Here is a 25,913-nt window from a genome sequence, read left to right on the forward strand (position 1 = left end):
GCAGAGGCTGTGTTGCGGTCCTCTGCTGGCATATATGAAATCCGCCATAGGCAGATAGACAGACAGACACTTGAGGAAGTTTTTTTCCAAAAAGAAAAAGGAAAACAAGGGGAGGTTGCAGATCCACTGGAGGCTTTCAAGGAAATGTGGAGCGCTTATTGATCAGGGATGTACATTTTAAGAAGGATGTAGACAAACTGGAGCACGACCAGAATGGTGAGGGGATGTGGAAACCCGTAAGGAACGCTTGAAAGAGTTGTGTACGTTTAGCCTGAAGAAGAGAAGGTTAAGGGGAGGCACGATAGCAGTCCTCAAATATCTGAAGGGCTGTTGCACAGAAGATGGAGCACACTTGTTTTCTGTTGCTCCAAAGGGAGAGATTAGCCCCAGTGGGTGGAAAGTGCGGGGAAGCAGATTTCGGCTGAACATCAGGAGAAACGTTGTAAGGTTAAGCGCCGTTTACCAGTAGAACAGATGGGTTTGGGGGGGGCGTCGTTGGAGGAATTTAAGCAGGGACTGGATAGCCATCTGCCAGGAATGCTGTAGTTGCATCCTGTGTTGTAGATCCTACATGAGCGGCAGGTTGGACTAGATGACCTCTAGGTTCCCTTCTAACTTCATGATTCCACGGGCAGGAATGTGTGGATATTGCGTGGGCAAAGAAACATACTCCAATGTGTTGTGGAGCCCAGATTTCTACTTCCTAAGACTCACAACTTCCATTTTAAAAGCAACCAGCAACATTGGCACTCCTCATGTCTGCTGAAATGCCAGAAACTACAGTGGTGGGTCAATAGAGATTTCCAGCGGTTGGAGGTAGGGTGGGGTTTGGCGGCCTGCATAGCTCCATGCCATGATTAGCAAAACCGGAATATGCAAATTAGTTAACATGCAGAATAAATTATGCAAATTTACTCACGTCGCGCACGATCTAGAGAGCTCACAGAATTGAGCTTTTCTTGGTTCCATTAACGTTAATGTACACACCACTTTGGCCTGTCTCAGGGCAGGGCAGAGATCAGGGCTGGATCACATTACAACACAAGGAACTTTTTTCACCCACCGGCTTGAGCCACAGCAGGATTGGGGTGGATTATAGCTCTAAATTCCTAATATGTTAAAAGAAACACGTGGGTCCAGAAAGCCACCCAAAAACATATCGCATAACGTAAAAGCTGCCCCACAAACATGCCTATGGAACCACTTGGTTTTTGGAACATCCGCCCACAGAAACAAAACCAGTCTGTTCCAAAACGTTTTCTTCCTCAGATTTGGCACTGAATATGGTAGATTTCTGCCGCCTACCCCCTCTCTCCTGGCAAGCAAGTAAAAGATTCTTATTTTTATTTTACTTTTCAAACAACAATGAAAAAAACACACACAAACTAACCCCAAAAAACCTCTTGTGGCTATCATGTAGCAGCGTCTTCCGAGTTACTGGAGTTGCCAATGGTGAGACGATCCAAATCGGTACTGAAAAACATGTAGCCCAGGTTGGTTGGTTTTTCTTTTTTAATATGCCATTATCAAAGGCTTGGGAAGAATTACCTTCTGAGAAGTGACTCTGTACCAAATATTATTTCATGTCATACATATACAGCCCAGCTTTTCCCAACCTGACGCTGTCCAAACGTGTTGGACTGCAACTCCCATCATCCCAGTCCAATGGCTGTAGATAATGGGATTTGTAGTCCAGCACGTCTGGATGGCGCCCATTGGGGAAGACTGACATAACCAGTCATATCCACACACTCTTTATATTATATATTCCGTATAGATTAGCGCTGAGCACAAATGGGTTTGACAAGATGTACCATGATCGCTTCCTAACCCTGCAGAAGGAGCTCCCTCCAACCCCTTCTGGCCGTTCTTCGTGCTCCTTGGCAGAAGTTTAGTTCCGTTTTTATCCCACCCTTCCTCCAAGGAGCTGATGGCGGTGTGCACAGCTCTCCCCACCGACATCACCCCATTTCTATCCTCACAACAACCCTGTGAGGTAGGGAAGGCCATTTGGTAAGAGATCAGCCCAAGGTCAGCCGGTGAGCTTGACGGCCAAGTGGGGATTTGAACCTGGGTCTCTCCAGTCCTAGTCTGACTCTGAGGCCACACTGGCTCTCAAGAGGAGGCTCGCAAGACGGTGGGTGCAGGCGGGAGAAGGAACGTGCCAGCACTGCAGAGGCAATTTTTTTGTTTGTTTGGGGGTGGCTGGTCCTCCCCCGCTCCCCTGTCACCAACGCCCACTCGCTTGCCCTCTTCTGTCCCTGTGAACAACCGCCCAGAGGCAAGTGAAGAAACGCTGCTGTATCTCCTCCCTCTTGGGCTAGTGAACAGGCAGTGACGGCAAGGAAGAGGGGCAGCAGCAAAGCCCCAGGAGAGAGCAGTGGGGCTGACAGCTTTGTGCACGGTCCCCCCACCAACACCCAGGGCATGGTCTGAAGGCACATGAGGCAGCCACCTTGCTGAAGCTAAGCAGGTTTGAGGCTGGTCAGTGCTTGGAGGGGAGACCACCTGGGAACCACAGTCACCTTGAGTTCCATGAAGGAAGAAAGGTGGGATATAAATATAATAATAATAAAATAATAATAATAATTAAAAACGCCACCCCATTTCTATACTCACAACAACCCTGTGAGGTAGGGCAGGAGAATGCCAACCCCCTAACGCTGGCCTGGATGCATGGTTGCATAAATATGTGCGTCTGTGTGTGTGAAAGAATGGAAAATAAAGGGGAGGTTTTCAAAAACCTTTGCACCTCCACCCCCAAATGGCGACCTTGAACCTCACAGAAAATCAATGCAGCACTAATACATACACAGAATTATATAGCACAGGCTTTTATCCACATGGCACAGATATGGCATTCAGAAGATAGGCAAACCATTCATTCATTCATTCATTCATTCATTCATTCATTCATTTCATTTCTATACTGCCCAATAGCCGAAGCTCTCTGGGCAATTCACAAAAATCAAAACCAAAGAGCACATGATAAAACAATACAAAATATATAAAACATTAAAACCACAGTATAATAATACAACCAGAATAAAACCTAGCAGCAATGCAGGGATTTAAAATACAGATTTAAAACAGCAAAGCTAAAAGTCTAAAGAGCTAAAATGCTAAAATGCCTGGGAAAATAAAAAGGTCTTCACCTGGTGCCGGAAAGAATACAATGTAGGTGCCAGGCGAACCTCACTAGGGAGCTCATTCCAGAGCTGGGGTGCCACAACAGAAAAGGCCCTCCTCCTGGTAGCCACCCGCCTCACTTCCTTTGGCAGAGGCTCATGGAGAAGCGCCGCTGACGATGATCTTAAGGTCCGGGCAGGCACATATGGGAGGAGGCGATCCTTCAGGTAACCTGGCCCCACGCCGTTAAGGGCTTTAAATGTTAATACCAGCACTTTGAATCGGGCCCGGAAATGGACTGGCAGCCAGTGCAGCTGAAAAAGTACTGGCGTAATATGAGCTCGCTGGCCAGTCCCTGTTAACAGTCTTGCTGCCCTATTTCGGACCAGATGAAGTTTCCGGACCGTTTTCAAAGGCAGCCCCACATTAGGGATGGGGGAGAATTTCTCCCCGAAACTTCGGGGGGCCGAGCGCCAACGCATTCAGTCCCCCAAAGGTTGTTCGGGGAGAAATTCTCTGCCCCCCTCCCCCCCCCCGGGATGGGACTTACCTTTCACGAATGTCCCTCCCGGCGGCAGGTCCCGGCGGTGGTTCGGCAGGTCTTCGTCGGGGCGGGGGCAGCAGCCGGTCTTTCGACTGGCTGCCGCCGCCGCCGCCATTACAAGAAAAGTAAAAAAAACAACAACGCCCCCGTGATAGGCTACGTAACGATTAACGTAGCCTATCACGGCTAGATCTGCAAAGTCAGCCGTGATAGGCTACGTAAATCGTCACGTAGCCTATCACGGGTGACTTAAAAAAAAAAAAAAAAAGCGCATACGGCTAATGGTGGCCCCCATAGGGAGCCGCCATTCGCGTTCCTTATTTGGTCCCTGTAGTCTACGTAAAGATTTACGTAGACTACGGGGACCAAATAAGGAATGCGAATGGCGGCTCCCTATGGGGGCCGCCGTTTGTGTACGCGTTTTTTTTTTAAGTCACCCGTGATAGGCTACGTGACGATTAACGCAGCCTATCACGGCTGACTTTGCAGATCTAGCCGTGATAGGCTACGTTAATCGTTACGTAGCCTATCACGGGGGCGTTGTTTTTTTCTTTTTTCTTTTGAAGTTTGCGGCCGGGGAGACGGGGCGCTTCTCCCCGGCCTGAATTTCGGCCGAGCGAGGAGGGAAGCCTCCCCCCAGGCCTGAATTTCGGCCGGGTGAGGAGGGAAGCCTCCCCCCCGCCGGCTTGAACTTTGGGGGGAGCAGCGAAGCGCGTCCCCCCCACCACGAAGCACGCTGCGAGACCAGGTAAGTGACTTTCGTGCATCCCTACCCCACATACTACGCATTGCAGTAATCCAGATGAGAGGTTATCAGAGCATGGATAACTATCTAGGCTATCTCTGTCCAGATAAGGGCGTAGTTGGTATACCAGCCGAAGCTGAGAAAAAGTGCTCCGTGCCACTGAGTTCACCTGTGCCTCAAGTGACAGTTCTGGATCCAAGAGCACCCCCAACCTACGAACGTGATCCTTCAGGGGGAGTGCCACCCCCTCCAGAACAGGTTGAATATCACCTAGCCGGGCAGACGAACCACCCACTAACAGTACCTCCGTCTTGTCTGGATTGAGTTTCAGTTTACTGGCCCTCATCCAGTCCATTACCATGCCCAGGCCCTGATTCAGAACAGCCACTGCCTCGCCTGGGCTTGATGAGAAAGAGAGGTAGGGCTCGATCAGGAACTTGACTAATCTGGGACCACAGCAGTTCTGGATAGCTGAGGTTCAGGTGACAGGGCACTGTATGTGTTCAGCTGTGCAGGCCCTTTTTAATTAATTAAATTGCCTCCAATCCAACTCTGGATGCAATAACATCTCCAGGCACTGCAGGGGCTTTTAGTCTAATTAAAATTAGCGGGGGGTGGGAACAGTATCTCTCCTATGGCAGCTGCACGGAGAGCAGCCTCTGATATTTGAGAAGAGTTGTCCACGAGACATGGTGAATCAGGAACACTGTGTACCACATATGGCCTTTGTCAGCTGAATGTGAGCCACGATTCTGAGCATGTCCAGAGCGTCGTCATCACCATGTCGCATTAGAGAGCAGGGGTTCCACAGCCAAAGGATAAGACTTCCAGTGCCAGGTGAAGACCGTTTTATTCTCCCAATATTTTAGCATTTTAGCTTCCTAGTCTTTTAGCTCTGGTGTTTTAAATCTGTATTTTAAGCCTCTGCATTGCTGCTAGGTTTTATGCTGGTTGCACTGTTACACTGTGGTTTTCCGCTTTCATGTTTTATATTGTTTTATGCTGCACTTTGTGGTTTTACTTCTTGTGAACCGCCCAGAGAGCTTTGGCTATTGGGCAGGATAGAAATGAAATGAAATGAAATAAATAAATAAGGGAGCAATCCTATGGCCACTAGACACTGTCTTAGAGGGCCATAGGATATGCTCTTTTCTGGGACTCGACCTCCCTGCTTGTCTGCGCTGCCTCCAAGGCAGCACAGAAAAGCCCCGTCCTCTGCGCTCGTAAGAGGAGCATGGAGCAACTGAAAAGGGGCAGGGCTGGGGGGCGTTCAGGGGTGGGGAGAGCGGAGCTGCACGTACGACACATCGTACGTGTCGTATGGCAGCTTCCTCTCCCCATCGCCCTGAAAATGGCTGTCTAGTGAAAAATAAGAAGGCAGTAGAGGCGCAAAGGGCACAATCCCCCCCCCCCCGTGCCTCTCCTGCCTTGCTTTGGATAAGTGGGCGCCTCTGAGTTCGGAGGCGGCCACCTATCTAGTTAGGATTGTGCCCTAAATCAACAAAAATAATCCTTCCTTCCTGCAACATATTAGTAATATCATTATCAAATCAGTCACTCACTGCCCTCTCTCCAATTATCATCTCAGCTGCCGTTTTACTGTGTTGTTATGCAGACACCCAAGATAAAATGTGGCCTCTGGGTGCTACATTTCTATTCTTTAATGCTGCAGTCCTCCAGATACGAAGTTCCAAGATTCACCTCTCCAAATTATATTTGCCAGACTTAGAAAATGCTCCACTGGAGCGTTGGGATGGCGACTGCTGTTCCATGCTGTCTAGGGACCGCTTGAATAGACCAAGCAGTTTTCCTGCTTTGGACACTGTGCGCCACGCTGACCAAGAGAGTGATTTAGTCCTTTGAGGAAAAGGCTCAGTGCCCAGCAAATCATCCAAGAGAACGGAGTTTTCTGGTGTGACAAAATATCAGGCTCAAAAGCACTGGAATCTGTCTTACGGAGTGCCTGGCAAAGGAGGCCATGTTTATGCTACAAATGTACACCAGGCGGAAATCGGTTTCGCTCCCCGGACTTGCTCTAGGGGTCAGCCACATCGGGCGCTTGCTGATGCCCACAAAACAGTAGAGGTCCCACAACTCAATTCTAGGGCCCCTTGGCCAGGGGAAGCTCAGTGGCTAAGAACCCCATCTTTGCATACGAAAGGTTGCAGATTCAACCCCTGCTAGGGCTGGGAAAGACTCGGGCCTGAAACCGTGCTGAGCAGTCAACATTGAGCCAGATGGGCAAACGATCTCTTCTTCCTAAGATCTCTGTTCTTCCTACGATCTCACACTCCTCCTCCTGCCCGCTATTTATTGTGCCTTCTCTGAAAGAGCCATGACCAGAGACAGGAGGAGGAGAATCCCCATCACCTCGGTGATGGGGATTTGGCCAGGAGGAAGAGAACAAGTGGTTGGACGGTGGCAAGGAGAATGGGCGCCCGACTCAGGGAGGGGGAGCCCAAAGAGAGCATCCTGCCCGAGCGCCTCCCAAAACCTGGGGTTGACACTGGCTTGCCCCCAAACCGCCTGATTCCAGGGGACAAGCCAGTGCTCCAAAGAACCCTGGAAATTGTGGCTTTGCGAAGGGGCGGATCTTTCTTTGTTAGAGATCCCCATACCTTTTCACAGAATGAGACAGCACGCACGCACTTCACCGGTTCTGCAATCGCAAGCCACGACGGTTAACCAGGTTTGAAATGAGTTCTAACTTGTAATGTGGACATGCCACAAGAGCACCTCCTCCCACCTGTCGGATGGTATCCCCGATGCGAGGTCGGTGCGTGCCAAGGGCCTCCTTCAAAACGTGACGCAGCCCACTCCCCCCTGCACCACACGGTTTGCGAGATACTCACTGCTGCTCTGCTTTGGCTCGATCGCTCAGGAAGAAGAGGGCCGTCGCCAGGAAAAACATCCCCCCTAGGACGACGATGAAAGGACACAGCATGAGTGCGTAACCTAAGCTGAGGAATTCCCAGAGCGGAGATTCTTTTGTGCTCTGCCGTATCACATCAGAAATCTACAGAGGAAACAGAAAAAAAAGGCGGGGGGGAGGTTAGCATATTTCCGGATGCTCAGACTGTATCAGAGCACAGTTTATTCAAGATGTCAGGGAAAAGCAGTGGCTTCCTTGCAGAGACGGTGTGAGATTTCAATAGAAATTATCCTTAATGATAAATGGGGTCGTTTCATCATTGTGAGCCCGGGTTTCCAATTGTTATGTTGTTATGTTGATGTGAGAAAGTCCCTCCTGGAATGTCTGTAACGGCCAGACTAGATCTGTCATGGATAAGAGCAGGGAGTGAAGCAAAGGATGTAGAGAGTCCCAGGTTCAGTCACCAGCATCTACAGTTCAAGTCTCTGGATGGAGAGAGGGATTTCTGTGCCTCAGAACCTGGAGAGATGGCATCACTCAAGAGGGACAGTAGTAGGGCAGATGAACTCAGGGCATCTCTACACAAGGCTTTTATCATGCGTCCATGATTGGTCACTCATGGACGTTTGCGGGCTCTTTACACAATGCCGTCAACCCCAGGGCCTCTCCCGTGCTTTATAACCTTCCCCCTGCCTTTTTTTAAGATCAGGGAAAGTCCAGCATTTTTTCCAGAAGCGTGATGAAGCGCTGCAACAGCTGCGTGTACTTCCGCAATTTTGCTATACCACTGCGCCATCTAGTGGCTGTATAATGAAACATACAGAACATGCAGAGAAAGGAAATCCCTGAAAAAAAGCGCATGTAAAGGAGCAGAGCTTAATCCTGCAAAGAATCCGGAAGCAGAAGCCCTGGTAAAGGTGCGGGATAAAACCCTGGTGTAGAGAAGCCCTCAGTGTAAGACGGCTCCATAGGTTCAACTCAAAAATATGGGCGCCCTGCCTGAGCTTCCACAAAGCCATGTGCCAGTCATGAGTGCTCCTGGCCCTCTAATGTGAGGGACATCCAGCAATAAACAGGTCCCCTTGTCTTTGAAACTGGAGCGAGACTGTAGCTCAGTGGTAGAGCCCCTGCTTTGCAAGCAAAAAGTCCCAGGTTCAATTCCTGGCATTTCCAGGTCAGGCGCTCCAAAACCGTCCAGACTTTTGGGATTACAATGATCATCAGCCCCAGCCAGTATGGGTAATGTCCAGGGATGATGGGAGTTGTAGTCCAAATCATCTGGAAGGCAACAGGGCGGGGAAGGCTAGTGGAGGCAATACTGAACTAAATGGACCACTGGATACAGCAGATGACCGTAGCTCAGTGGTAGAGCATTTGCTTTGCATGCAGAAGGTCTCGGGTTCAATCCTCCATGTCTCCAATTTAAAAAACTGTAGCAGGTGATAGGAAAGACAGGAGACACTGGAGAAATGCTGCTGGTTTGAGGAGACAACACTGGGCTAGATGGATGGCTACAGTAAGGCAACGGCATATGTTCATGGGAATTCTCGCTCTTCCAAGCAGGTCACTCCAGTTCATTGGAGGAATATAACTAATCCACCCTTCCCCATCCTGGTACCCTCTCCAGATGTGTTGGACTACAAGTCTACGCTCACGATGTACACTACGCTCAACATCTAAGGTCCTCCTCCAGTTGCCTACTTCAAGGGAAGCTCGGAAAACAGCAACAAGGGAGAGGGCCTTCTCAGCGGTGGCCCCCAAATTATGGAATTATCTTCCTGATGAGGCCCGCCTGGCACCAACATTGTTATCTTTTGGGCACCAGTTCAAGATCGTTCTCTTCTCCCGGGCATATGGCAGCATGTGAGGAGTTTTAATCGATCCTGGAGTGTCTTATGGATATGGTTGATTTCTTGAGATCGCTTGCTTGAAGTTGTTTTAGATATATGTTCTCTTGTGTATATTGTCTGTTTGTGTTTTTTTTATATATAAATGGCTTTTAACCTCTGTATTCTGTATTTTTAATGTTTTTAATCTTTGTAAACCGCCCAGAGAGCTTTGGCTATTGGGAGGTATAGAAATGTTGTTGTTGTTATTGTTATTAATAACAATAACAATAACTGGTTATGTTGTCATTGGGGCTGATGGGGATTGTGGTCCAACACATCTGGAGGGCACCAGATTGGGGTAGACTAAAGTCAGCCCTGTGTTCCTTTTACAGATGTAAAAGATGATCAGGGGACTGGAAACAAAGCCCTATGAGGAGATACTGAAAGAACTGGGCATGTTTAGCCTGGAGAAGAGAAGACTGAGGGGAGATAGGAGAGCGCTCTTCACGTCCTTGCATGGTTGTCCCAGAGAGGAAGGCCCGGATCTCTTCTTGATCATCCCAGAGTGCAGGACATGGAAGAATGGGCTCAAGTTCCAGGAAGCCAGATTCCGGCTGAACATCAGGAAAAACCTCCTGACTGTTAGAGCAATACGACAATGGAACCGATCACCTAGGGGGCTCTCCCACACTGGAGGCGTTCAAGACGACGCTGGACAGCCACCTGTCAGGGATGCTCTGACGTGGATTCCTGCATTGAGCAGGGGGTTGGACTTGATGGCCTTGTAGGCCCCTTCCAACCCTGCTATTGTATGATTCTATGATTCTATGTGTGGAGTTCAGTCTCCAAGCCCGTGCAGCTGGCTCTCCGTATGGCAAGCATATCGGTTTCTCAGAACCACCCGGGTAATGGTTTGAACGGAGTGGGAAGGGAAGAGGGTTAACAAAGAGGAGCATTTTAAAGCAGTATCTCTCCTCTGTCGCATGAAGTGGTACAGCCCACTCTTCAGTGGAGGCTGATGGCTCCAATGTCAGTGGGGCGGTGAATACGCGCTGGGTTTTAGCCACAACTCTAAAGGAGCTATCCAAGGTGCAGAGCTGCTTCTGACTGAAATCCGGAGTGGATTCACCGCCCCAGTGAAGTCGGAAGCACCGGCCTCCACTGCCACTTTTCCGCCTCATTCTGCAGCCACATGGGTAGGGAGAAGGAACTGAACCAACCTGGGGAAGCTTCAACCTGAGGTCCATTCGGGGGGGGGGGGTGGCCGGGTGAAAACACCCCCACCCCTGATTAATCCCGTTTTGGGAGGCTGCGTGGATTCTATACATGTTCAGGGGTGAGGTAGCCTTGCCTTTAAATACAAGGTGGCTGCATTGGCTTCTTTCTTTTATCCACCCCCCACCCCCAAGAAGATTGGCTGCTTTCCTATGACAGATCATATTTAAAGGTAAGACCACCCCACCTGAAAAAGTATAGAATCTGCTGCCCCCACCAAAATGGCTGGATATTCGCCCCCACTTTCAAGGGAGACATAACCTCCCATGCAAATTTGTGGCAGGGGAGAGGGAAGTATTCAGCCCAGTGTTACTTTCAAGGCATTTCATTTGGAACCGCAAAAGTTCATGGTTGGAGACAGAGCACTGTGCAACTGAGGAATAATCACTTGGAAGGTGTTGTGCCAAATTCAGATTTCGTATCTCCCTTTTTCTTGGCCCTTGATGTCTTCCCTCCTTTCTTTTCCCTTTCATTTTTGGGCAGACTGCCAGCTCATAAATGAGCACCCAGTCCCATACCACACCCCACACCCAGGTACTCCAAAGGGGCACTTACAAATCCAATCAAATAGGGGCTTCCAGCATCTCCCAGAAGGTGCGAAGTGAAGCTCTGCAAAGCTACTGCTGTCGCTCGGCGTGTAGGAATAACCACGTACTGATAGGGGGGAAAAAGATATGCAGGGAGCGGGGAGAGATAAAAGGTTAAAAGCAGGGCTACAGCATTTAGTTAACTTAATTGACCCTTTTCTAACCTGGAAAACATGCACTTCTTAAAAGCTAGATTGTTTTCTAGCCTGGAAAACGCACACTTCTTTTTTTTTTACCACATAATTTTTTGTATGGTTGGTGGTATTCCTGTTGCAACCCACTTTAGGCCAGGCTGCAACCCAGGGGTGGGTCCCGACGCACCAACTGAAGACCAGCAAGCTAGATCAATCAATTAAAAAGACTTTGATCGGCTAAAAAAGCCGGCCCTGGTTAACCGGGAGTCAGACTTTTTACCACAATCAAATTATTTTTAATACAAGGAATTATAAAAAATGCAGACTTATTTACTTATCACATTTATATCCTACCTTTCCTCCAAGGGGCTCAAGGTGGTATTCACAGTTCTTCCCCCTGCCCCATTTTATCTCACGACAACCCTGTGAGGTAGGTTCACAGGAGAGTTGGGTGACTGGCCCAAGATCACCCTATAAGGTTCATGGCTCAGTTGGGATTTGAACTCGGGTCTCTCCAGCTAACTCTAACTCAGCCTTACCCAGATGTGTTGGACTATACCTCCTATAATCCCCAATAAGCATGCTGGCTGGGGATGCTGGGAGTTGTGGTCCAACACATCTGGAGGGCAGCAGGTTGGAGACGGCTGCTCTAACCATTGGCTGCAGCACTGGTAAGCCCCATCTTAGAAACGCCATGCTGCATGATAGAAAAAGGGGGGGAAATACCTCTTCTAAGAGGAGACCTCTTATTTGCACACAAGCTAAAATAAAAGGAAAAGATTCCCCCCATGCCCCACTTTCCAACCATTGTTTACTCCTGATATATTATGCTGCAGACACTTCTGAGGCAATGTGTTTTAAAAACCAACGCTGAAATTCCCAGAATGCAACAAACTAATAAAAAATGTACTGCGCTTGGGGCAGTGAAACAGCCTGCCATGTGTAAAACACACACACCCAAGATTTGGTTATGGAGAATAAAATGGCAGACAAGATATAAAAAGAAAATGGCAGTAAATCGGGTCAAATCTTGTCTGCCGTAGAAAGGCTCCCGCAGTTCTGTGGCAAACCCACACAATCTTGGGTTTTGCAAATCGCAAACCTTAACGGAGGTTTATAGAATAGTTTGTTCTATAAACCTCCATTAAGCACTATAGGATGATGAGTGTGTGTGTGTGTGTGTGTGTGTGTGAACACACACAGGGCAGAAGGCGCATTTAGTAAAACATTTGCTCCTCTCCAGATCTGGATATGAAGTCCATTACAGCCCTGAACAGGGATTTTTAGTCCTACAACTAGGCCGAAACCAAAACCGTGCCACACAGGAGCCGGCTCAAATGTCCCTGCCAAAGGATGGAAGTGGGATGGCGTGGGATCGCCCCGGCTGCTCTGTGCTGAGTGGCTCACACCGCTCAGGAAGTGTGAGGGAAGACGGAGAGGGCTGTTCTGGCAAAGCTCGCCGCCTTAAGTAGAGGCCTGGGGAAAGCGTTGGTTTTGCCCCCGGGCTCCTCTTCCCACCACAAGAGCCAAGCAGAGCTATTCGCAGCATCGCACAGAGCACCTCTAAGCCAGTGCTGTGGTGTATCCTTGGTGCACCAAGAACTTCCGCACCACGTGGGGATGGCCAATTCCAGGGATGGCACAGACCATTTCAGAGCAGCAGCCATGTAATGTGTACACTCGGCGGGAGGCTCCAGAGCAGAGGCCAAAGCCCAGGGAAAGGAGGCAGCCAAGGTTCTGGCGTGTACATCAGGGGTGCGGAGCCTCAGCCCCAGAGGCCAAATCCAGCCCTCCCAGGGTCCCCAGGTGGCCACGTCCCCTTTCTCCCAACCACCAAATTGGCTGGTCACTTCCTGGCTTTTGTGCCATTTTTCCTCCATTCTAAACGGTTGCAATGCCTCTCCTAAGGCCTAGTTACTGGCAAGTAAGAGCTTTAAGCTAAAATCTGCTGGTATTTGGGTGGAAGGCTCACCTCTTTTGCCTTCAACCCCGTCCCCCACTGGAATGCAACCCCGGAGAGCTTATCCAAACTAGAATGTGGCTCTTAGGTTCTGTATCCCCGGCCTACATTGTTCATTGCCCTCCGCAATCAACACAGTCCAGGAAACAAGGCTTCGAGCTACACTTCTTTATTAGTTAACGAGTCGCTTCTTTACAAATGCAGATTCTAGGAAACTCTCAGCCTGCAGAGAACCAGCTAATCCACACATCTACGAATATCAATAGAGGAGATGAAGTGGAAGTTAGAGAAGTTGCCAGCAGTCTGGGCATGAACTTCTCAGCCACACTAGCTCTGCAGGGATGTCCCTTCCTTAGGGTGGCTCCCTCCTATTTTGGCTTCCATTAATAGCCAACCTGACGGAGCGTCTGAGCCCTGCCCCTAACTTTTCCCACTTTGCTCCGCAACGGACCCTAGTATCCCTCAAGACACACCCCTCGCTCTCCTCCTCCTCCGAACTCTAAGTTCTCATGGTGGAGGAAGTGGGGAGCCGTTCAGCCTGTGCCATCTGCGTGACAAGGTCTTGGGAAGAAAGTCTCGCCGTATCTTGGTTCACTAGGGAGGATGCCTCCCTCTGTTCTGGCTGTCCCCATTCTGAATCTGAATCTGAGCCAGACATTTCCACATGCTCAGATTCATTCCTGACAATAAGGCAGAATTAGGGATGTATGAAACATTCATTTCACTGTGTTTTTTATCAGGATTTGCCCACTTCACACCTTCTGGACCAAACACCGTGATTCGCGGACTTCCCCAAAAGTGTTTGACAACATGCGGGCACATGAAAAATGCGCATGTAAAACGTGCACTTCTGAAAAATGCACACAAATATGCTTTAAGCAATGGGAGAAGAATGCAAACATTTCAAAGATGCGTTCAACTGATGCGTACATTCGGGAAAATACACACAAAAATATGCATGGATTTTCACGCAGAAAGAAAAAAAACCAAAGCTCTAAATCTGATATGGATTCGAGTCAGAATTAACTTCAAGATGGAATTCAGAGAACTTTGGTGAGCAAGAATTTTGCTGAGTTGCACATCCCTAAGCAGAATACACTGATGCAAAACTAAAATAATATAGGCCAATGCACTGTTCCAGACGCCAGTTAACCATTCCTTTGTCAGATGAATTGGTAGCTTGCTTCCACTTAATGCTGAGGTGGCGAACCTGTGGCCCTCCAGATGTTGCGGGACCACAACTCCCCTCATCCCTGACCATCGGCCATGGTGGCTTGGGCTGATGGGAGGTGAAGCCCACCAACATCTGGAGGACATTGCATTCTCCACCCCACCTTAACAGATGTGTAGTTTCATATGGAAGACAGCGATCTGTCCCAAGCCTGGGCCAGTGTGGTCACAGAATCACAGAAAACATGTAGTCTCAGCCAAAAAGGTTAAGTGTGAACATGTGTCCCTGTCAACTTACCATGAGTATGTCAGCTGTGATGGCCCAGTTTGAAAACAAAAGGGTCTCGCCGATAAAAATGCAGACCTGTTGTCGAAACACAAGACACATGCGATTTACTCCTGCGACTTGAGAAGGTCCCATAAATTGGCAAACAACTGTAAATGCTCCTAACGGCTCCGACTACATGGCAATTTATTTTAATATCCACATGGAACTTGGTTTCCTTTGCTTATTTGTGATTGGACGGAGACTGAAAATGTTGTCAGACAGGCACTAGGAAAATGCTCATAATTATGATGGAGGAGTACATTCGGTGGTTCTATGTGGACCTGAAGTCTCTTTGGAGTCCACTCAGAGTACAGCTCAGAGTTACTGCTCCCTCCCTGTGGAATTCCCTCCGTGATGTCAGGAAGGCGCCAACGTTGTTTTGTTTTTGGAGTCTGCTACAGACATATTTTATTTCAACAAGCTTTTCCTGAATGAGCAGCCATGGTTTTATTGGTATAACTTGACTGCAAATATTTTTACAAAATATTTTGATTTATTTTTGTTTTACTATTTTCTGCTCAGGAGTAATGTTTTAGATACACAGCAGTTTATAAATGTTGCAAGTCAACAGATATATCTTGCCCAAGTCTCTCCTCACTGCCCCACATCCCCAGATCTACAGCTAACACTGGATGGATGAATGGATAGATCAGTAGACAGACAGATCATAGAATCATAGAATAGTAGGGTTGGAAGGGGCCTATAAGGCCTCTGAGTCCAACCCCCAGGAAAGACCCTTCAGACAAGGGTCTTTCCCAGCATTACCCAGAGATGCCTGGATTGAACTCAGGGCCTTCTGCATGCAAAGCAAGGGCTCTGACCCAGATCCACTGCACAACACATCTGACAGGAATGCTGGAGGAAGCCGCCTTATAGGGAATTGGACCATGGATCCATCTACCTCAATATGGCCTCTGCACTGACTAGCATTCTCTCTCCAGAGTCTCAGGCAGGGCTATTTCCCAGACTTTCCAGGACATGCCAGGGACTGTACCTGGCATCTTTTGTAAGCAAAGCAGGTGCTCAACCAGGGAGCTACGGCCCTTTCTGCTAACAGCTGACCTGGGGCCAACATCAAGGGGTGGAACGGTTGGCCACCTGGCAAGGGCCCACACCCCAGCAGTGAACCACGGACAAGAGTTCCCTGGACATGCTCCTCCTTTTCCCCACTGCAGCCTGATTCTTCACCTGCCTCTTGCTCCGGATGGACCCTCACTGCAATAATGAACGTCAAGCTCCCCGTCCCAAACTTAATACGTACGTAGGCTCCCACAATGCTGCTCTTGGCCGCAACGAAGATCAGGCAGGTGAAGATGGCTGAGCCCAGCATCCCGACAGCGCACACCAGGGGATCCGCTCGCTGCGTTTTCAACCGGCACCACTTGGTTGCCCCGGCTCCAGTGATCACGCCCAGAAATCCGGTAAAGCAGGTGATGGCGCCAAAGATCAAACTAAGGACATGGAATGATTCCCAAAATAGAGGCTCATTCAGGTGGACTTATTTTTATACATAAGGAGAAAAGGCGAGAGGCAGGTGGGGGCTGGATTAGCGAAGCGAAGCCATGAGTAAGAGGTGTTGAAATGGCAATCGATGGGCAGAAACTCAAAAAAGGAATTTGCAGCACTGGAAACGCTGGCTCTGGGGACATTCTGAACATTTTGCATGGGAATTCTAGGTTCTCTCATAATTAAGAGAGAATAGACACGAGCCTCAGAAAAAACACCTTTTGCTGAGGTGCTACAATATGTAAATACATATAAATTTAACCAGTTCACTTAAAATTTACTACTTCTTGGAGGATTCCATTCTCTGCCATGCAATCATTTGTCTGCCCATGGACAAAACACATGTCCCTTGGTCCCCAGCAATCCCATCAATAAAAAATCCCAGGAACCTCTACCTCACAGGGTTGTTGTGAGAGTTAACCTGACAAAGCCTGCAAAAGCGCACTGGAAATTAAAAGCACTTTATATACAATGCACTAGCTGTTAGTGGAAATATTATGAGCTGATTTTGTTTAGAAATTAGTATCTGTCCTTTACTTTCCTCGCAGGAAGGCTCAGGCCCTTTTGTGGTTCCAGAAAACTAAAACTAGAGGTAGAACTGAAATAAAATAGAAACCGCATTTGGGGCGTGATCCTATGGCTGCTAGACAGCATCTAGATGGCCGTAGGATTTTTCGGTTTGCAGGAACCAACCTCAGAGCCAGTGCAGTTCCTGTCTAGATGCAAATGCAGGGCAGCCGGAGCACGGAGGAGAAGATCATTGGATAGTTGGTTGCCTCCAAATGAAGAGGCAGCTGACTATCTTCATAGGATTGCACCCTTACTCAAAGCCTAAAGGATATTTTTTAATGCACCAGACAAACATGTGTGGAGAAGACATTCCACAGCCAGGGTGCCCCCAGTGAACCTCAGATATTTGGAGCACCTGGAGAAAAGCAGCTGATGTCATCAAGAACATAAGAAAAGCCCTACTGGATTAGACCAAAGTTCCATCTAGTCCAGCATCCTATTTCCTCAGAGTGGCCAATCAGATGTCTCTAGAAAACCAACAAGGAGGGCAATGAAGGCAATAGCCCTCCCTCACTGTGGCACGCCCAGCATCTGGTACCCACAGATATACTGAGCCATAACATAGAAGTTCTGTTCCTAACTATCATGGCTAATAAGAACATAAAGGGGAGCCCTGCTGGATCAGACCAAAGGTCCATTTAGTCAGCATGCTGCTACCCTCAGTGGTCAAATAGATGCTTCCAGGAAGCCCCCAAGCAGGGCATGAAGGTAGTAGCCCTCTCCCAGCAAGTGGTATTCTGGTGCCTACTGCCTCTGAACATGGAGGTTCCATTTAAGTTTTAAAACCATTTATATCCTGCTCTTCTGCCCTCAGGAGCAAAAGACCTTAAAACAATCTAACAAACACAAGCAAACAATATGTGAATTGACTTCATGGAGATCCATGTTATCCCAGGAGAATGCCACTTCTGGTCCTTGACCTGCGATGGTAAATAACCATCACCACCCGATGGAACTGGAGTAGGGATTATGAGAATTGCATTTTTGCTTGCAAAATATGCAAGCACGCCCTGTTCAAACCCCCGAACACGAGCCCGAGAACTGGTCTGCAGAAAATGTTCTCAAATTATTATTATTATTATTGTTATTATTAATTACATTTCCATACCACCCCATAACCAAAGTTCTCCGTTGTTGAACACATGCTCATGTTTGTCTTGTTCCAGATTCCCAGTCCAATTTGCACAATTTGTGTAATTTGCGCAAATTTCCTCAGTGCCCTGAATCAGCCCTGCTTTATTCTATGGAGGAGATTTGCGCAAATTTGGGGAGATTTGCACAAATCTCCCATTTGATTGCTGCATGATTTTTGCAAGTTTCCCATTCCTGCAAAGCAAGCACCAATCGCAAATGTGAATGGGAATCAGGCATAAGACAAGAAGTGGGAGCCCTAGTCACGTCGAACATTACTCATTTACCCATCCCTAAATTGGAGCTTGTATGGGACCATTAGAACAAAGCCTCACCTGTCCTTGGTCCCACAGGGCTGCGACGTGCAGGTCTCTGCTGTTTTCTGGACCACCTGCGCCCGGTGGAGGTAGAGAGGGATCCACATCCCCAAAGCCCCCGTGGCGAAGGAGACAGCTGAGGTAGCCAGAGAAGAGAAGACGTAGCTACGACTGAAGAGACAAAGGGATTGCAGGTGAGCAAAGAAAGGAAGTCATTTTGACATGCAGAGGGAACTCCCTTGGGAAAGAAGTAAGCAGATCTACATTATAAACATCATATCAGTTTAACTCTCATGGCTTCCCCCAAATAATCCTGAAGTTGTAGTCTGATCATCCTGGGACTTGTAATTTGGTAAGGGTGCTGAAAAATTATGTTCAAGATACACAGGACTTCACCATGCCAGGCTTTTAATCCCGCAATTTGCTGGGGCTTCTGCTTCCGGATTCTTTGCAGGATTAAGTTTGGCTCCTTACACAGGCTGTTTTTTTCGGGGCTGTCTTTTTCAGCAAGTTCTATATGTTTTATTTTACAGCCACTAGATAGTGCTGTGGTTATAGAGCAACTCCATCATTACACACTGCTGATATAGCGGATTAACATTCCTTACTGGGTTATCTCTGATCTTTTAAAAAGCAGGATAAAGGTCAAAAACCACAGGAGATGCCCTGGAGGTTGACAACATCATGTACAGGACCTGCAAACTTACTTGAGTGACCCATCAGGAGTGTACAATAAAAGCCTCTTGTAAAATGCTCATAGTTTCCCCTACAGAACTACACTTCCATAGGGAGAGGAAAAAGCTATTAAACCAGTTTAAGACTGTGGTATAGACAGGCCTGAAGACTTCTAAAGAGGGACTGTTATTGCTTCTGTGATAAATACAGTGCCTAGCACACTAGTAATGCTAGATTTATTTATAAAGCAGCTGTCATTATTGGTGTCATGGGAGATGGGTGGGTAGTTGGGGACAGTGAACCAGACTGACAGGTATCTTTCCGGGACATGTTTGTCCCAGTTGCCTGCCTTTGCTACAAGGCAGCACCTGAAGCTGTCAGGTGTTCAACGTGGGAAAAATAAAAACCAACTGTGCTGTGTCTCTCCAAAGCTCCCTTACTTTCTTATCAAAGCCTTCATGTCTCTCAGCCATGACGTCCGAGCCTTTAGCTGTGCCCCCAGCTGTTCGGCGTTGCCTCTCTTAGCAGCTGGAACAAATATTAGCATGAGCGTCCCAGTAATCATACCTAAAAGGGGAGAGACCTGGAAAAGAAAGGAAAGTTAAGAGCTAGGAAATGAGTGTAGCACAAATGGCCTGATTTAAGCAAAGAAAAAAAATCAGAGGATTACTGGGGTAAACTGGACACCCACCATTGTAGCACCCCTCTGCCCTACCCTAGTTCCCATTTCAAAAACAAACAAGTTCCTAGTCCTCACGTTTGCAAAGAAAAGATCTGAGGTGTTTGGGCTGCATCTTCAGGCTGCTTCATTCATTACCCTTCCCCACCCCAATGAAAATTAGGGATGTACGAAACCCTGCTTACCTGGCTCCACCAGGTTCTGCTGGGGGGGGGGAGGCGCAGAGCGCCTCCCCCCGGAATCCTGGCCGGCCGGCTCCGCTCCGCGGGGATTCCGCAGAGCCGCCAGCCGGCTCCGCCAGCAGCCGGACATCCAGCCGCTGGCTAGCAGGGATGCGAATGGTGGCGGCCATAGCCGGCACCGTTTGCGTCCCTGAATTCAGCCATGATAGGCTACGTAAAGACTTACGTAGTCTATCACGTCTGGGTTAAAAAACAAAACAAAAACGCATATGCAAATGGCAGCGGCTACGGCCGCCGCCATTTGCATTCCTTATTTTTGGCCGTCTTAGTCTACGTAAATATTTACGTAGACGAAGACAAGAAAGGGGAATGCAAATAGCATAGTGGACGTTATTTGCGTTCCCCCTTATTTTCGCCGTCTTAGTCTACATAAATATTTACATAGACTAAGACGGCCAAAAATAAGGAATGCAAATGGCGGCGGCCATAGCCACCGCCATTTGCATATGCTTTTTTTTTTAACCCAGACGTGATAGGCTATGTAGGTCTTTACGTAGCCTATCATGAATGGGGGGCGGGGAAACAGACTACAAATGGCAGCGGCGGCAGCAGCCGTTCGGAAGACCAGCCGCCGCCGCTGCCGAAGCCACCGCTGGAGCCGCCACCGTCCGGAACATCCGCCCCAGGTAAGTCTCGTCCTGGGGGGGATCCGCGGGGGGGCAGGCCGTTCCGCCACGGAGTTCGGGGGGCCGAATGCACTGGCATCCGGACTCACCGAGATCCGTGGCGGAATTCTCTGACATCCCTAATGAAAATATGTTTATAAGCCAGGAAATACGCACGCCCATATTGCACAGAAACCATACAAGGGTCAGTGAGGCAGCTGTATTGCTGTCCCATGGGTGTCTGTGTGTGCGAGAGAGAAAGCAGAAACTAGCTTAGCTTCCCTACAATACTCACCCTTCTTTCCAAATTGTAAATGTATATTAAGCGTCACCCCAACCTGGCACCCTGGAGATATTTTGGAGTGCAGTTGCCATTACCCCCGACTAGTGGCCATGCTGGCTAGGGTGAATGGGAGTTGGATTTCGAAACATCTGAGGGCACTAGGTTGGGGGTATCGCTAAATCTGCCCAATGTGCAGATTTAAATAAACATTATTCCTCCATTTACCACAGTGTGGCATAGCCGTTGAACTAGGACAGAGGAGACCTGGGCATGACAATGGAAGGAGAAGGGAGGAGTGGCTCGCCCGTGTTTTTGTAGGAGCCGCTTTTTGGTCTGGGCAGGGCTCCACGAGGGTGTGCACTGCACCATTCTAAGCGGCTTCACATAAGTTACTTCTGGGGGGTGGGGGGTGGAGTGAACATCATCTGAGTGGCAGGGGCTACTCAACCAATAAGACAGGCTTCCCCCCACCCCAGGCTCCGTAAGGAAGGTGCAAAGTAGTTACTTCCCCTTGTGCGCATTTCTAAGCCAAACCTCCTAACGCACCCGAGCCTCATTGAACACAATGGGTGTGACTTCTAAGTAGACACACCTATGCGTGTGCTGGGAAAGTGGGGGAGGGAGAACACAGGGATGAGAAACCGGACCCCTTTCTAACCAAACCGATACTGCGCAGGATCTCTGTAACGAAGCGGTGAAGTAGTTACTTCCGAAGGCAATAAACCAAGCAATGGAGAATCGGAGCCTCGTGATCGCGCTTGAGCGCGTTTGGGGAATGTGCTTTAAACTATGCCATTTCAGTTGTGGGGGATCTCTGTAAATTCTAACGTGGGCGTTCAGGGGGCAAGCCTCATTGAGCACAATGGAGTTACTTCTGAGTAGACACTAACTGGTTTGTGCAGGGATGGGAAACACACAGGAAACAGCCCTTGACGGGGGTCATAGTGAAAGGCACACCCCTGGGCAGGGATAGCATACATGAGCTCAATGCAGGGGTTGGGGCACACAGCAACTATACCGCGGGGAACCCAACGTGAGGAAAAGAATCGGACTTTACACGGTCTCAGGAAATCCGGTTTTTCCCTGATAAGCTCCTGGGTGGCTGCTGGATAGCCACGAAGTCATGGATCCCTAACGACCGCAACCTGCAGCCAGCTTGGAGTAAATCACTGGTGGAGATACCCGCCCTGGGTTCAAATCCCCACTGAGCCTGAAGCTCACTGGACGGCCATGATCCAAACACTACCTCTCCGCCTAACCTCCCTCACAGGGTTGTTGTGAGGATAAAATGGGCAAGGGGAGAACTATGTACATCACCATATATTCCCGGGAGGTAAAGTGGGATACAAATGTAATCAAATTATTATTTTTTGAAGTCTGCATTTTTTTTATAAGGACCTGCATTGAAGATCATGTTCAAATGGTAAAAATCCGATTCATCGGGGACAGCTTCTTAGCAGATCAAAATGTTTTTAATGGATGGAGGTAACCCAGTCATCTTCAACTGCTGTGTCTGGAGGGCCTGCAGTCAGTGCTGTCCAGATGTGTCGGAATGCCACGCCCAGGAGTTCCAACACATCTGGACCACACCAGGTTGGGGGAAGTCTGCTCTATACAGAAGTATTATGTATAGACCAGGCCTAATGATCAGGGATTGCAATGCTTATTCTAAGCTTGGCATGAGGCAATCCTAACACCGACAGACGCCGGCCCCATCCCTGAGATTTCGCCTTCGTAAAACACGCCAGAGACGAGAAAAGCGCCGAGGTCGCTCGCAAGAGTCCCAGCAGGGTTGAAGGTCAGGAAACAGTTTGGCCGTTCTGTTTCCCGTTGGCTGTTTTTCCAGCCAAGCCATCTTTCTGTCTGCCCTGTGGTTGTGTGCTGGTCTTCCCAACACATTTATCAAGGTCCCCCAGGGGCGAACATCGAAGGAAAGAGAGCGCCTCGGTGCAGAAAAATAAATGCAAAGTGAGACAAAGTGTCCCTCCCCCAAAACAGGGGAAAAAATTGCCCGTGTTTAACGACAGCAAAGGGAATTAAGAGCAGCGGAGCTGATAATATGCTGCTACCTTTGCTTTCCTGTCCTGACAATAATCTACCATGAGCCGGAGCTCTAAAGTAGATTTTGTTCCTGTTCTAGAAAAATAAATAAATAAATGTGGTCCAGGAAGGACCGTGACACGTGTTATTTAACCTAGAATCTTTCCCCTGACATGCTCCCTGGAGGAGGTGGAATTAGGGGGGAGCCTTTATGGTGTAATCCTATGCTGGCTGGGAGATGCTGGGAGTTGTAGGATTTATTTCTGTCTAAACATGCACAGGGCTTAGTAGTCTCATTGGTTAGAGTAATCAATCCTAAAACCTTGCGATCTACCAAAAAGGCTACCTGCATGAAAGTGACACGGGCACACATCATCTACGACGGAAGAAAGCGTGCTCTCTGCGTCAGATCGACTGTTTTCCTCATATGCGGCTTGAATCAATTAATTAATCGACTAAGGGAGCAATCCTATGGCCGCTGGACAGCGGCTAGATGGCCGTAGGATATGCTGTTTTCCGGGCGAGGTCGGTTCCTGGAGAACTGACCCCCTGCTTCCGTGGCAGCGTGGAACAGCCCCGTCCTCCGTGCTCACAAAGGGGCTGAAAAGGGGCGTGGCTGGGGCGTTCTGGGGCGGGGAGGGAGGAAATGCCTGTAGGACACATCCAATGTGCCGTACGGCACCCTCCTTCCCCCCTCCGTGCTCCCACGGCTACACAGCCGCAATCGGCTGTCTAGCCGAAAAAGCAGGGCGAGAGGAGCGTGGAGGGAACGATCCCCTCTGTGCTTCTCCTGCCCTGCTTTGGATAGGCGGTCACCTCTGAGTTCGGAGGCGGCCACCTATCTGGACAGGATTGTGCCCTAAAACTCATGTGATTAAGCAACTAAGGGTGCAACCCTATGCATGTTTAGACAGAAAAAGTCCTACAACTCCCAGCATACCCCAGCCAGCATGGCTGGCTGGGGAATGCTGGGAATTGTAGGACTTTCCTCTATCTAAACATACGTAGGATTGTGCCTTAAGATGTCTTTAAACTGAGTTGCAGTCTTCATTCAAATATTTGATCTCTCCATCTGCAATTTATTTATTTATTTATTATTTATTTATTAAATTTCTTAATTGCCCATCTGGCCAGTCAGCCATAGGCGGTATACAATACAAATAACAACACAAAATACAACAAATCAACTGAACAAAACAGCAGTGCTCTAAAAAACCCTAACGCACCCCAAATGCCCCCCCCGAACAGCCAGGTTTTCAAAGCCCGGAGGAAACTTATCAAAGAGGGGGCATGGCGGAGGTCACTAGGGAGGGAATTCCACAGAGTCGAGGCCACCACAGAAAAGGCCCTCTCTCTAGTCCTCACCAGCCTAGCTGTCCTGGCTGATGGGACAGAGAGAAGGACTTCCAAGGACGAACATACATCCCACGGTGCTCCTGCTCAGCTGTTTCACTGCTGAGGGCTTGTTTTTATACATACGAGCGGTAAAGCGTTTTGTTTTATACATACTAGCGGCAAAGCGTTTCGTGAATTGTACCACTTCAGGCTGATGTGGGGAGGGGGGTTGTGTCTGAATGCTCCCACAGCAGAAAAACAAAACAAAACACCTTCTTCTGACATGCTACTTTTTTATGAGCAGGGAGGGCTTTTAAGGGTATGTGCGTGTGCCATTTATTTTCACTGAAGTTTTTATGCAAGGTAGCATTAAAAGCTCTGTTGCCGTATAATCATTCCCTCTATTTCCAATGTTCAGGTGGTGAGTGCTGTTGCTGGCGTAGCCAAAATGGTACCACCTGTTCAGAAGAGGGAGATTATTGGCAGGTCCGGGGGAACCCTGAAAAAAACAACCCTACCAGAGGTGGAGTGGGGTGGGGAGGAAGTTAGTGGGGAGAGGAATGGAATGTAGTATCCCAGAAAAGGCCATGGCTGGCTAACTGAAACACTCAGTAGGAGCACTTCACCCTTCCCAAATGCTGTCTTCTTGGGGGAGACAGAAAACTGGGGTGGGGACGGGGAGTGGAGTGAAGCAGCACTCTACACTGCAACATTTTGTTACAGGTTCTTCTTCTCCCTACCTAATTCAGTTGAATGTTTAAATTAGGCTTCAAGTCAGGGGCAAAGACGTGCAGACCTTTATTCAAGACGTTGAAACAAACATATTGGACCAGAACAGGAGATTGCTACTCACCCGTAGGGCCCAGTGCCAGTCGCCAGCTACCTGCTTAACACTTGATCCAGTGATGTATCCCAATCCACTAGAAAACAAAACAGAACAATAACATTAAAAAATAACAAGTTGGTAGAAAAATGAAGCATTATTTCATGCATTTATTAAAGTTCCTAGTCCAGTTGATCTCAAAATGGCTCCTGATATACACATTTTAACATGTATAGAACAGCTAACTAAACAGATCTGAAGCAACACGGCCTTTTAAAATTCGACCTGTATACTCTTACCCATGCAATAGTTCCAACGCCTACTCAGATGAAAATGTTAATATAAGATATTAACATTTATATAACCTTATGTAATATATTCTGGGTGCTGTCAGTTAATATAAAACTAACCGACAACACCCAGAACTGTGTATAGTCTGTGATTCTGCAACCACTTACAGGAACCACACAAACGCAGCTCTTGGTATCACAGGCAGAATTCAGCATCCTGGTAATCTCATTTTAAAAACAACAGATTTCTAGTTGTTATAAGATCATAAAGATAGGTTTGCATTTATTTTGGTTGGTTTAATATTCATTCTTTTTTCACAGGGACACTTGAGGGCTGATAGTTCTGTGAGAGCCTACAGATCTGTGACCCAAAATGTTCAGTGCCCGCACTAAAAGACAACTCCCAGAATGCTTTGGGGGAACCCAAGACAGTTAAAGTGGAATAAAACTGTTATATGTTTGTAGAGCAGATAAGCCATGATTAACAAAAAGTCTCCAGACACAGGTTCTCAAACTTTCTACTCCCAGGGCCTGATTGAGAGAGCTGAAAATGACTGGAGGCTTCTCTACATGAAGTTTTTAACCTGCGTCTTTACAGAGGCTTCTGCTTCTGGATTCATTGCAGGATTAACATTGGCTCCTTTACACGTTTTCCCCTCTGGGGGGTTTCTTTCTCTGTTTTTCTATATGTTCCATTATGCAACCACTAAGTGGCGCTGTGGTAAAGAGGAATTGTGCAATTACAAGAGATTTCAATGGCGTTATAGAAGCCATTCAGAAAAAATACCATACTTTCGCTGTTAAGAAAAAAACCTGTGATAATGGTCGCAAAGCACGGGAGAAG

General features: G+C 48.2%; 1 protein-coding gene across 1 annotated transcript in view; it reads right to left on the bottom strand.

Moving 5' to 3' along the window:
- Positions 1–1,412: 1,412 nt before the first annotated feature.
- Positions 1,413–25,913, bottom strand: part of SPNS2 (SPNS lysolipid transporter 2, sphingosine-1-phosphate) — a 155,674-nt gene continuing 131,173 nt past the window's right edge. The window contains exons 5-12 of the mRNA XM_084823098.1: positions 24,810–24,876; positions 19,213–19,355; positions 18,116–18,268; positions 15,835–16,024; positions 14,544–14,609; positions 10,950–11,048; positions 7,271–7,434; positions 1,413–1,473 (exon numbers count right to left, since the gene is read on the bottom strand). Coding sequence (XP_084679224.1) covers positions 1,413–1,473; positions 7,271–7,434; positions 10,950–11,048; positions 14,544–14,609; positions 15,835–16,024; positions 18,116–18,268; positions 19,213–19,355; positions 24,810–24,876 — 943 coding nt within the window. The remainder of the gene's footprint in view (positions 1,474–7,270; positions 7,435–10,949; positions 11,049–14,543; positions 14,610–15,834; positions 16,025–18,115; positions 18,269–19,212; positions 19,356–24,809; positions 24,877–25,913) is intronic.

This window comes from Heloderma suspectum, chromosome 16 (assembly GCF_057233095.1).
Source record: "Heloderma suspectum isolate Gila_16-S chromosome 16, 16-S_ref, whole genome shotgun sequence".
Lineage (NCBI taxonomy): Eukaryota > Metazoa > Chordata > Lepidosauria > Squamata > Helodermatidae > Heloderma > Heloderma suspectum.